We start from the raw sequence: 13,879 nt of genomic DNA, 5'->3' as shown, positions 1-13,879 counted from the left end.
AAGAAGAATGTATTTCAACGCCACCCAGTAAACACAAAAGATATGAAGACTCCATCTTTTCTTATGGCTGAATAATACTCCATGGTATACATATACTACAGTTTGCTAATCCATTCATGGGTAGATGGGCACTTGGGTTGCTTCCACGTCTTGGCAATTATGAATTGAGCTCTAAGAAACATTCTGGTGCAAATGTCCTTATAGTTTTTGATTGTCCTTTATGATTTTTGTTCTTCTGAGTAGATACCTAGTAATGGAATTGTGGGATCAAATGGAAGGTTGACTTTCAGTTCTTTAAGGATTCTCCATACTTCTTTCCATAGAGGTTGTATTAGTTTGCAATCCCACCAGCAGTGCAAAAGTGTTCCCTTCTCTCTGCATCCACACCAGCATCTGCAGTTTGGGGACTTTGTGAGGTGGGCTCATCTCACCGGAGTTAGGTAACATCTCAGAGTGGTTTTGATTTGCATTTCTCTAATGATTAGGGATGATAAGCATTTTTTCATGCATTTGTTGGACATTTGTCCGTCATCTTCAGAGAAGTTTCTGTTCATGTCTCTTGTCCACTTATAAATGGTGTTCTTTGCTCTTTTATTGTTGATCAATTTGAGTTCTCTGTAGATTCTAGTTATCAGCCCTCTGTCAGTTTCATAGCATGAAAATACCACTAGATTTCTTGATACCAGCATTGCCTCTTGCTATGGAATGAATTGTGTCCCTTCAAAATTCATATGTTAAATCCCTGACCCCTAGTGTGACTATATTTGGATATGAGGCCTTTGGGAGGTAATCAGGGTTTGATGAGATCCTAAGTGTGGCCCTTATGATAGGATTAGGGGCTTTAAAGAAGAGGAAAGGGGAGGAGGCACTCTTTCCACCAGCTCTTTCTCCACTATGTAAGGAACTAGCTAGAAGGCAGCCATCTGCTAGCCAAGAAGAGGGCCCTCACCAGGAACTGAATTACCCTAACCCTTGCCCAGTCTTCAAAGCTGTGAAAAATAAATGTCTGTTGTTTAAGCCACTCACTCTATTTTGTTACAGCAGCCTGAGCAGACTAATATATTTGGTTTATATCATAATCTCTTTCCCTCTATGCAGACATTTTCTGGTATCTTTAGCCCTCTGCTTTTCCCATATTCAGTCTCTGGAGGGCAGGAGCCACTCTCATGTTTTGTTTTTAATGCTTGTTTTCAGATTCCACAATTATACTTTATAAACCCTGTATAGAAAATATACAAAGTATATAACTATACTTTATAAACTGATGATTCTCAAATCTAGATTTTACTTATCTTCTGAGCTTCAAGCCTACATACTACCATCTACTAGACATATCCAACTGGACATACCATAGACAACTTAAACATGACATTTCAAAATGGAAGTCTTGGGCAACGCCTTTGGCTCAAAGGAGTAGGGCAGCGGCCCCATATACCAGAGGTGGTAGGTTCAAACCTGGCCCCGCCCCAAAAAAAAAAAAAAGGAAGTCTTTATTTTCCTCATAAAATTTGTTTCTCCTAAACCAGACTGGGGAGTTCCTTGGTTCACAGGTCATAAAAGGTAAAAAGGTTTGGGTGGCGCCTGTGGCTCAGTGGGTAGGGTGCTGGCCCCATATACCAAGGGTGGCAGGTTCAAACCTGGCCCCAGCCAAACTGCAACAATAACAAAAAAATAGCCAGGTGTTGTGGTGAGTGTCTGTAGTCCCAGCTACTCGAGGCTGAGGCAAGAGAATCACCTAAGCCCAGGAGCTGGAGTGAGTTGTGATGTCACAGCACTCCACCAAGGGCAATAAAATGAGACTCTGTCTCTACAAAAAAAAAAAAAAAAAAGGTAACAAGGTTTGATGCCTGCCTTCAGGGAGCCTATAGACAGGGACAGAGACAAATAATTAAGACTATAATTATAATACTGTGTGATAATGGTTACAATAGGAACCAACTTTAGATACTATGTAGACACAAAAGGTGTGCCTGACTGAGGCACCTGACTCAGTCTTGACTTAACAGATTTCTAGAAGAGGTCTAGAAATCTAAGCTCAGGAACATTAAATCAGATTTTTTTAAAAAATCAAGCAGATATATAAAGGCTGCCCAGAAAGTATCTAGCCATGTAATATGAAAAAACAGAGACATACATGGCTACTTTCCGGACAGCTCTCATATATATATATATATACAGCTCTCATATATATACACACACACACATATATATATATATATTCTCCAATAAAAGGTAGCAGCTTTCCAGACAGCTCTTATATATATATATACATATATATACATATATATACAGCTCTCATATATATACACACACACACACATATATATATATATTCTCCAATAAAAGGTAGCAGCTATTAAAAAGGCTAAAAAGAGAGAAGGACTCTCACATTGAACTGCAAATAGCTAAGTATGGCTGCAGAATAAAACTAAAGGACTAAAGTAGTAAGAAATGAGCCCAGAGAAATAAAAAGGGCCAGATCTTGAATAATCTTCCAAGTCATGTTAAGGAAATGGACACTGAGGACAGGGAGTACATGCTAAAGGAAGGAACATGAACAGAACTGCCTTTTTAGAGGGATAAAGTAAAAATTAAGAAAGTATTTCATTTGGAACTTATGTGAGTAAATGTTTACAAGGTGGCCTAGGAGGGGAATGACATTCCCGGAAGATATAAAATCATGGGAAAAAATTTACCAAAGCTCAAAATAACACAACTACGTCAGAGAATGGCAAAGAGTCTTATGGAAATAAGGACAGAAAGGTCAGGAATGTATTAAAAAATTATGAAGGGTGGGGTGGCACCTGTGGCTCAAAGGAGTAGGGCACCAGTCCCACAAACTGGAGGTGGTGGGTTCAAACCCGGCTTCAGCCAAAAACTGCAAAAGAAAGAAAAAAAATTATGAAGGATGAGTTGGGATTATATTCTAAAAGCAGTGGGTTTTGAGCAAGAAAGTATCATCATAGGAATGTGAAATACAGATTTAAGATGGAAGCAACCAGAAGTAGAAAGACCACTTAGAAGGAGGATGTAGTAAATGAGCAATAATGAAATTCTGAACTAACACTGTAACAGCTGGGGTAGAGACAAGGAAATAGATTAAAATACTTCTTGTAGGAGAATGGCAAGGATATAGTGAAGAAGTCTATTATGATTCTGAAAGTTTTAGGGTTATCCAATTGAGTGGCCAGTGATGCTATTAAAGCAAAAGAACAGATTTCAGGGGAAAAGTGTTTAACATGAAGTAAAATGGAATTTTTCTTTTGGTATACGGTAATAAAATGTTTTTTATTGGAATGATGAAAAATGATTATAGGAGAAAAACAATGCAGATGGGTTAAAAAATATCTCAATGATGGAATCTCACCACAGTAGAGGGGAGGACTACATTAGGACACAGGACAGAAGCATGGCAGTCAGATAATATCTTCTTTTACTATAACCACATTTTAAATGAATTACATATTATAGCCTCTCTTGTAGATAGATATTGCTACATGACTAAGTTCATGGTTCATAACATGTGAGTAGAAGATATATGTCCCACATCTTAGCCTTGCTTCTAAAAGGATTGCAAATATTTTCCTTGAGCATTTTCCAGGGAACTGACCAGAAACATACATATTAATAAACCTAAAACATTTTTTAAGAAATTATAAAGCTATAATCACAAGAGGCTTGGATTATTTAACCCCTAAAGCATCCTCTGGGCCCCCAAACCTATACTGGCAGGAAGCATTCTATAAGACTTGTATAGTTACCAAAGATGACACACTCTCTAACATCCATTTTAGATATGGACAAAAGACAATGGACCAAGAAGAATCTCCTGGAGAACAAAGCCAGGAGTCAGGAAGACAAGATGAGGGAGTTCCTCCAAGAAGGTAAAATGACTAAACACTTTCCAGTAAGAACAGGGAGTCTTTGAAACTGCTGTGAGGCAGTCATTTTATTGCTAGGAAGCAGTGACTTCTACATGTTCTTCATTCTTCCCTTCTTCAAATGGAAAGTTTCTGTGGTAATCCTATTTTTATTTTACCATTGTCTGAAATGTGAAAAACATGACTTGTCTTTTAGTGGACCACAGGGCCCACTCCTGGACCTGCGCTTCACCACACAATTTGAACACGGAGCTAAACACAGTGACAAGATAGGTTTTGGGGGGTAGCGCCTGTGGCTCAAAGGAGTAGGGCACCAGCCCCATATACTAGAGGTGGTGGGTTCAAACCCGGCCCTGGCCAAAAACTGCAAAAAAAAAAAAAAAAAGAAAGAAAGAAAAAAAAGACAGGTTTTTGGAGCTACATTCTTCAAAGAAGAGACATATTCTATGTTTGTGAAAAATAGTTTATTCCAGGTATTTGGATGGCCAGAAGAGTTGAATGAAAGACTAAAAATGATCCCTTGATACACTACAACTTCCTCCAGAGTAACAGAGTTCTGAGTACATAGCCAGAGATGACCTGGCCTCCCTTCTAGCTAGGTTATCTACATGACTACATAGCAAATAATAAAATATAAGCAGAAAGTTCTGCTTATAATAAACAATAAAACATCAGACCACTTCTGGTCAAGCACTGGGATGTAATAAGAACTAAAGAGGCTGCCTTAGAAAGAGAGGGGAAGCTCTAATTGATAATGGCAGAGCCACCGCCAAATCCCCAAACCACTCACCTCTAGACTATCTCATTTAATTTAACACTGTATTTTGGGGTCTTTCTCATAAGAGCTTAGACTAGACCCTAAATTGTATAACATGTTAGCTCCAGAAAGAAATAAGTACCTTATTCTGAGATAAGAACTAAGGGAATAAGATGGCTTATGTAACAAGAGATTTTCACATACTGATCAGAAAGGTTGAAGTATTTTTTATCTGATTATTAAGATTTCCCATCTATGCCCTTTATAATCAGCCACCAGAGTAATATTTTGAAAGCAAAACCTCACCACATCATACTCTGGCTGAAAACCTTCAATGCCTTCCCACTATCCACAGGGTAAAGTTCAATCTCTTAACATGTTTATCAGATCCTATATGACTTTTCTTCTATCCATCTCTCTAGCTTTATCATCACTATCCTGGGCACTATCCAGAGAACAACCTGTAGTTCCCCAAATATGTCCTATGATCTCATTCCACCATACTTCCCTACCTGCTATTCCTTCTACTTGGAATGCCATCCCTGTACCCACTACCTCCCACCCCCTACTACACATATAAATATCTATAGATTTGACAGTCTCTCTCATTAAACTATAATCTCTATGAGGGCAAATACTGTATTTCTTTTATATGCTCAGCACTTAGCAAAATGTCTGGCAATAGATAAGTGCTTAGTAAATATTTACTGAAAGAATGAACAAAGGACTATTATTTATATTATCTATATCATTTTACATATCCTAAAGCTCCAGAGCTAAGTAATTTTTATATTTAACATCTCTTTGCCTTTCTTCAAAATAATATCATTTCAATGACAGACTAAAATAATTACAAGTTAAATTTATAAGTAATGAAACCAGACATTTTCAGGGCTGGTGAATGTTACCATTCTGTCAGATTATTTAAATTATCTACCTAGAAGCTTGTTTTCTAGTTTTCTACTACTCTAACTATAATAATAGAATGCCCTTCTTTCACCCCCTACCACATGCAAAGCAGAACTCACTTGCCATGTGAGTATGTTAGTTTGTTATTCTCAGAAGGTATCTTAGCCAGAATCTGCTCTGTCACCTCCAGGAAGTTTCCTCCACACCAAGCATGTTTGGCAAGGATAGTGGTCCCCCTGGCAACAACAGCAAAAAGAATGGCCATGGCTTCAATCTAATAAAAGGAAAAAAAAGACACAGATTTAGAATATTTCTTTGATATGATCATCCAAAAGTAACTATCATTTTATCAACATCTACCTGCGGTATCGAACAAGGCACTGTAACATGGAACTTAACAACATACTTAATAACAGGCTTAACAAGAAGGTCACAGTTTTCTACAAGCTTATAACCTAAGCTATGATGATATGCGTACATATAAAGAGATACCCAGGATACATACACACACACCATTGATAAATATATTGCATTTGCAAATTATACAGCACTAACTGATATCACATTTTGAAAAGCAATAACTACAGATAGCAAAGGGACATATAGAAGTCCTCAGTCTTTAATGCCACCTCGAAAATTTATCCTAGGAAAATAGTTCAACAGAAGTTAAGACTCTAGATTCACAAAGATAATCATTAACAATAATAATAGCTGATATTTAACATGTCTATTATATTTGTTTACTATATATCATGCACCCTTTAAGTACTTTGTAATTATTAATTCATTTACTCCTCACAACTCAATGAGATTACACACTATTATGACACTTGTATTACAGATGACTTTACTTTGCCCAAAATTACAGAACTACTGACAGATCTGCTATTTAAACCCAGGCAGTATGGTTCTAGAATCCATATTCTTATCCCTTTATTGTATACTGCCTCTAGTATTAAGGCTTTATACATAATAGAAAGAAAGTGAAAATAACCTAAACCTTCCACAAGATAGGGAGAGTTTTAAAAATTATGGTAAGACCCTTTAGAAACAAACCATTACTAAAACAATTTAAGATTATTTCCCTTATGTTTGGCTATGAATATGTGCTTCCTCTCCACACAGCAGTCCAGTTTCTCTCAACAGAATAAACTTATAAGAGATGAGCAAAATGCCTTATTAGTCTTCAATTAACTGCTAAACTTAATGTTATTGGTTAATACATTCAGTTTTACTCCACATACCGGTGGTTCTCAAATTATAGTGAGAATATGAATCATTTTAGGTGGCAGAGTAAGAGTTACTTGCTAAAAATGTAAATGCTTGGTTGGCATCATCCCCTAAAATTCTGATTCTGTAGGCCTGAGGTGGGGTCCTGAAATCTGTATTTAAAACAAGCCTGTATGGATGCAGGTTATTGGCACAATCATACTTTCTGAAACATGGCACCAGACTATAAAGTTAATGAGATCAGGAAATTTGCTGACCCTTTATTGGAATCCCAGAACTGAAGAAAACACACAGAGCAGAAGGCTCATCTGTTTCTGGAGGTGAACCCTTCTCAGAGTCTTGGCTTTATTCTCTGTGAATGAGGTTGCTACCCAGGGTCATGTCCTCAGCCATCTTCTTTCCGGAATTATTACACATATGTAGCAAGTTATAGTTTCCATATCACTGTCTCAGACTTTAACTCCTGTGATACTAAAAGCCTCCCTTGACCATGTATCACACTGTTCTGTTTCTTAAAATCATTGTCTACACACTAGCTCTGTTTCTCTATCTCCTTTTAACTCTTCAACTTAATATAATGTTTTTTCCCTTAACACTCCACAAAACCATGTCATCATCAAAAGCCTCTACATTGCAAAATACAGTGGTAATTTCTCTATTCTTACCTTACTCAATCTCTCAGTAACAGTCAACTCCAGTGACCAACCCTCCATTTTGAAACACTTCTACATCTCTGGCTGTTCTTTCTTCTTGCTCATTCTTCCTCTTCTTCCTGATCTCTAACTGCTGATTTTCCTCAGACATTGATTCTATGCTCTCTTACTCCCAGGTGAACTCATCTAGACCTTCTATTTTAAACATGATTATATGCTAAAGATATACTGCATAAAGAAAAACAGAATAGTACCAAAGATAAAACCCAAAGCACAACCAACAGTTGACAGAAAGGTAGATAAATAAAGACCCCCAAAGAGTGAGGAGCACCAACTATGAAAGTGAAAAAAGCTAGGAAAGTATGGTGGCCCAGATGCCAAAGGGAAATTAGCCTCATGAAGGACAAGTATCAGCTCCTAACTGTCTTTACTCATGCAGACAATGAAGACTATAAAACAGTCAATGAAGTTTTATAACAAAGAAGGCTTAGGCTGAAAAAGATAGAAGGTGAAGGGTAACCAATACACAAAGAGAAACAGAGATAAGAAATCATCTGGTCTCTGAGACAGAGATATGAAAAAGTATCAGCCTAAGTCTCTGAGCAGCTTCAAGAAAATTGAACTTGGCAACAACTAATACAAAAAGATCTAGTGTTTTAGTGGACCATAAGATCTTTATAAACCAACAACATGAGATGCTGCTTAAAATTCTTACATAATCTAAAATTATATTAAGAAATAGGGTGTTCTGATCTTGTTAAGTACTATTGCCATTATACCCTGTGCTGGTTAGAACACATGTGGAATAATAAATTCAATTCTGGGTATAATATTTTCAGATTAGACAAAAGGAGACAGTATGGCTGAGAGACAGTTGTCACCTAAAGAATGGCTGGAGGAGCTAGAAATATTTAACATCAAAGAGAAGACTTAAAAGGTTTATGACAGTAGTTTTCAAATTTTTCAAATTTACATGAAGTATAGTCACCTGGAACAGGGAGTACATTATTCAGAGTATAACTAGGAACACTGCCTCTAAGTTATACAGAAACAGTGTTTTTTCCAATAAAAGGAGTCCCCAAGTAAAATATGTCTATTAAACACTGGGTATGCAGAAACAGAAACTTTATTATCCTCCCAGATGTCGCTACTAGGAATTCTTTCCTCTCTTCTGCACTACTAAAAATGCTGCCTACAATCAAAGTCTCACTTGCCCCCACTGTAACTCTCTTGCAATAAGATTTGTAATGTCATGATGAGTACTGGGATAATAGAAACAACTGCAGTAGAAAGAACACTGCATCTGAAGTCAGAAAACCTGCCTCTGCTAATTATTAGCAGTAAGTGAATGCCAGTATTTAAGACATAAACTTCTATATAAAGATAATAATCAGGAAGAAAATAAAAGGATAAGCCATAGAGAAGGGAAAAAAGATAATGCAATATAAAGGAAAGCCCTGATTCCACACTGTTCCTCTCTGTTCTCATATTCACTCCCCACTTATTCCCAAGAGTCATCATCTCAATTCTACTTCATTCCTACATAAATCCCATGTTAGTTTTCCATGGCTGCCAGAGTAAAGTATTCAAAACTAGGCGGCTTAAAACAACAGAACTTTCCTGTCTCCATTCTGAAGACCAGAAATCTAAAAACAAGATGTGGGCAGAGCCCTGCTCCACCTGAAACCTGGAGGAGAGAATTCTTCCTTGTTACTTTCTAGCTTATGGTAGTTTGCTCATAATCTTTGGGTGTTCTTTGGCTTGGAGCCATAGCATTTCAACCTTTGTCTTTTAAGTCACATAACATTATTTCTGTGTCTCTTTTCTTCTTATGAGGATGCCAGTTATATTGGATCAAAAGTTCACTCTACTCTAGTATGACCTCATTTTAAATTATACTTCAATTACATCTACAAAGACCCTATTTCTAAAGGTCCCATTCACTGGCATCAAGGATTAGGTGTTCAACACAGCTCTTTGGAGAAAACAATTGACTCACAACAAACCACCATTTTAAACTGATAAGAACAGATAATAAACCTGACTTTGGCCAAAGGCTGGAAAGCAATGCAAACCTCCATTTTAGAACTCACCATTCTTTCCAAATCAATACTACTTTTCCTTTTCCATATACTAATCACCTCAACTTGCCTCCCTCTCCTCTTCAAAATGTCTATCTCATCTTTTTTGTCACTGATATTTGAGGCCTGCCGTTAGAGGTATGGGCAAGAAAGGTAAATTACAACAGCTTGGAGTGAGAAAAGCCTGTCTCCAACTGTGTTAAGGTTCTAAGGAAAGAATATTTTTGTTCCAGTTGCTGGAATTCCAAAAAAAGATATGCTATGGGGGAATCCAAATGAGAATTCTAGACGCATTTTTTTTGATAGAGGAATGATTATAAATTGTGGGGAAGATCTTGAAACCCACTAAATTAAAAGTACTACTGGTTGTCATAACAACCTAAATTGTCATGGATAGCACTATTTATAGAGGAAGATGCACCCAGAGTTTCAAATAAGCTTATAAAGGAAAGTTTGGAATATGCCCCTTTGTAAGTAAGGGCTGCTTGCATAAAACAATTTGGTAATAAAACAGACCAGCAATGATGAAAATGTTCCTCCTCAGTGGAACCATCTTCAAGTAGAGGTTAAAGATAGTTTCGGGAAACTGAGTAGGATGAAAGGTCAATTCAGTGTTTCTCACACTCAAATCCAAGTGTTCTGAGAAATATTTGAATTCTGTATTTTTATTTTGATAACACCAAAAATGTATAAGAATATTCTGGATCATCTACATGTGTATCTTATAAATGGGCAATGGCACACAATTCAGTATTGCACTTTCATTCATGTCTATGAAGGCACAGGTGTCAAGAACGCCCCTAAAATGATCATGTTTATTTGTCAGTGTCTTAGAAGTTATCTGGCTGATGTTAGGTTGGCACGTCCCAAAATCATGATAGTCATTACTTAAGCACTCTTGTACTCCTGTCTGTTTTTAATGATCTATAAAGACGGTGTTTTTTTTTTTTTTTTTTTTTTTGTAGTCATGATTTACAATTGAAAGATACCTGTATGGAATAACACTTTAAGAACAGAGAATTCTGACATTCTGAAAATGACAATGTGACAGAATAACATTAACACATAAATTATCCCAAACTAAGGAGACAATAATACTCAAAGATGTTTGTACCAAGTGGAAACCAAATGATACCATAACGTGCTATATGAACAAAGGTAGTATAAACATTCAAATAAATAAGTGGGAGGATTAATTCACCACATAGCACATGATAATAGTCAGTGAAAAATCAAAAGAAATCATTCTGTATCATTATTTATATTATTGTAAGGAGCTGTATTGTGTTAATTCTTGCAAGACTTCATAACAGAATTTTTCATAGAAAATATACAATGAAAACTAAATTTTTTTCCTTCATTACATCATGAGCATACTATTAAATTAATTGGTCCATTAAATTAAAGGCAGGGTGTACAAGATGCTCAGGAAAGAGATGGGAACTCATTTTAGAAGAAACTTATAGAACAAGGAAGAAAAAGAGGTGAGAAGCTAAGAAAGGTAAATAAACTAGCCTGATAAAATGGAATGGTCCAGATCTGGTGAATGAGAAAGCTTAGGAATAGGGCTATGGCCTTACATAAAGAAGGGCCTTGTATACATTAAGTCATTTGAATTTGATCAAACAGAGAGTCTATTATAGTTCAACACATACATATTGAGGGCTTACTATATAATAACCAAACTAGACACTGGAGGTATAAAGTTGAAGAAAGGACTCCTCTATTTAATGGAGCCATAGTACAGTTGGGAAGACAGATTAAAAACAAATGCAATAAAGTATAAAGAGTGAATAATGCCAAAATGTTCACAACTGTTCAGAGGATTTCTTAAAGTTTTACCATTTTCTCATCTTGGAGGAAGAAAAGAAAGAAATGTACATGTCAGCCTATGTATGCCCTCAGCAGTCTTCTCAGAATACTGTCAGGATTCTTTCTCCTTGGAAGAGAGGTCAGTGCCTATTATACTCTATTTCCCCAGTGCTCAGCATAAAGCCTGGCATGTAATATTCCTTCAATATTTGTTGAATAAACAAGTACACAGTGAGCATATTTTGGTTTTACATATACTATAATTATATATTCAGTATGACATAGTAAGAATATTTTCACTATCAAACTGTTTTTCTCAGTAAGATAAGCCAGTTGAGCTGAGCAGATAGTAATTCAATCCACAACTCTCCTGTCTGAATCTTAGAGAAGAAAATAAGCCAATGACAAATAAACCATTAATTCTGATGCAATAACCTTAAAGGAAACAGAAGAATGATGAATAAAAATTGCTATAACAAGGGGAAAGAAGAGGTGTTTATGAAAAGTCCAGTTTCAGATCAAGATAATTCTTGTTGGTACTACAAATATTGGGGGGGGGGGCAGTGCTCTGAGACCCACTCAGCTCAATCCTTTTGACTTTATCAGAACAGGATCCTAACCTGTCAAGTCAACCCCGTTTTATTTTGCATTAACCAACATATAACATTATCTTGATTATTCTTGTTTGCACCCTCCCCAAATATATAAGTTTGTAAGAGTAGCAGCCTCTTATGTCTTCTCTACAGCTATATCCCCTGCACTTAGAAGGGTGTCTAGCATGTGTTAGCTGTTAAATAAATATCTGTTAAATATATGAATGGATCTGCTCTCTACCACAGGTATTGAAAAGGGAAAGAATACTCCAAACATGACAGCATCCTCTGGGATCAAGGGTGTGAGAAGGGGGTACACAGGTAGTTGAGAACAATTAATATGACAGAATTAAAAGGACTTAATTGTTTGTAGGAGTTATGGGAGAGGGATATGTAAAGCATTTACCAAAGAGTCTAGCATTGTCAGAGTTTGATAAACATTGGCTAGTAATAAAAAGTAACAGTAACAGACAGTTCTGAAGCTGAGGAAACAGGTCTGGGTGAAGACAGTTTCTAATTAAGGAAGAGGCACAATGTCAATACTGGGCGGTGGCGGTAGGGCGAACAGGGGGCTAGGAATCCATGAAGGAACATGAAGCAGATGGTGAAGCAGAAAGTTACGTCATCGAACAAGGATGTAGAGTTTTTTAGGAGACTCAGTCGATCTCAAAAGATTCAAAAGCCACAGAAAGGTCTTGCAGAATGCAAACTGAGGAAAAGTTATCATTTTTTTCCTTTTTGTAATGAGAACTTAAGTGACGCATTCTGACATTGTTTAACTAGAGGCCTTTTCGGCAGCATAAAACGCACTTAGCCAAAGCTGGACCTGTCGGACAATTCGAACTGTACACACCAGAGAAGCAAAAGTCACCATTACACTGCTTCCTCGCTCCACCCTAGCACCTTCCTGTCGATACCTCCGCCCTCCCTCCACCGTTGTCTTCCTGCCTTCAGCAGAGTGTATCCGGCTCCGTTTACCTGTCCAGGTACCCTCTAAGGGCGCGCAGGCTGTGAACCCAGGGTAGTGAGTCAGCGCGGGGTCGCCAACTGCCGGCTCCCGGGGAAGATGGGACCCGACGCTGCTGACTTCCGTGTAAAGCGCCCCGCCTACGCGTGGCCTCCTGGGAGTGTGAGCGCTCCTCCAATGGTGAGCAGGCGTTGAGGCAGGGCCTATCACATTTAAAGTCTCCTCCCCGCCCCCCTGCCATCAAACACACTAACCCAGGAGCCGTACTGCATTCCGGGAGTGGTAGTTCCGACTGGAGTGACTGGAGTATCTCTGAGTGTAACAGGCTGTTAATGTCAAACACCATGCAGTAGCCCGGGAAGACAAGAAGATGCAGAGCTGCAAAAAGAATCTACCCGAATTGAGCCAGAGACATAAATCATGACCAAGTTTGCCCCTCTTATCTTCCCCGCTTAGTCTCAGCGGGTAATGACGTTGCCTTTACTTCACCGACACGTTAGGATTCATCTGACGGAAACTCACGCCACGTTCGCCATGAAATTTTCTAACTTTTTTGTAACCCTCACCAATCCTTTCTCCCATTCTTTAGCAACAACGATAATAACAAACAATTACTTCCCTTTCATCTACCCCGTTCCCTTACATCCCTATTCAGTCTTGCTGACTCAGAATCCGGCTTCTCTGATGAACCCTTATGTCCCTTGACTCCTCAATGGATTTTGGGTGGATGACTTGCTCTTTATTATTAGCATTTAAAGACTGTCAAATTTTTTCTCATCTAAAACATTCCAAAATCACCTTTCTCAATCCCATACCCAAAATTCTCTTACCACACACAGGATTAAGCTAGTGATCTTTCTCCCACCTCTCCAGCCCAAATTCTCAGCAGTATAGCTGAAACAAATAGGATACCATTACCTATTCTGCCATTACTACACTTAGTCTCTAAAGGATTTTACATTGATTATCCCCTCTTTTTTGAAACCTTTTATTTTA

General features: G+C 37.7%; 1 protein-coding gene across 1 annotated transcript in view; it reads right to left on the bottom strand.

The window, feature by feature from the left end:
- The window catches only part of VAMP7 (vesicle associated membrane protein 7), a 99,590-nt gene extending 86,528 nt beyond the window's left edge, over positions 1–13,062 (bottom strand). Inside the window, exons 1-2 of the mRNA XM_003802745.1 lie at positions 12,895–13,062; positions 5,667–5,821 (exon numbers count right to left, since the gene is read on the bottom strand). Of these exons, the coding sequence (XP_003802793.1) occupies positions 5,667–5,812 (146 nt within the window). The 5' untranslated portion in view covers positions 5,813–5,821; positions 12,895–13,062. The remainder of the gene's footprint in view (positions 1–5,666; positions 5,822–12,894) is intronic.
- Positions 13,063–13,879: the final 817 nt, after the last annotated feature.

Source organism: Otolemur garnettii, unplaced genomic scaffold, assembly GCF_000181295.1.
Source record: "Otolemur garnettii isolate 467f Iridium unplaced genomic scaffold, OtoGar3 scaffold00259, whole genome shotgun sequence".
Classification (NCBI taxonomy): domain Eukaryota; kingdom Metazoa; phylum Chordata; class Mammalia; order Primates; family Galagidae; genus Otolemur; species Otolemur garnettii.
This window is presented reverse-complemented; position numbering and strand designations above follow the sequence as displayed.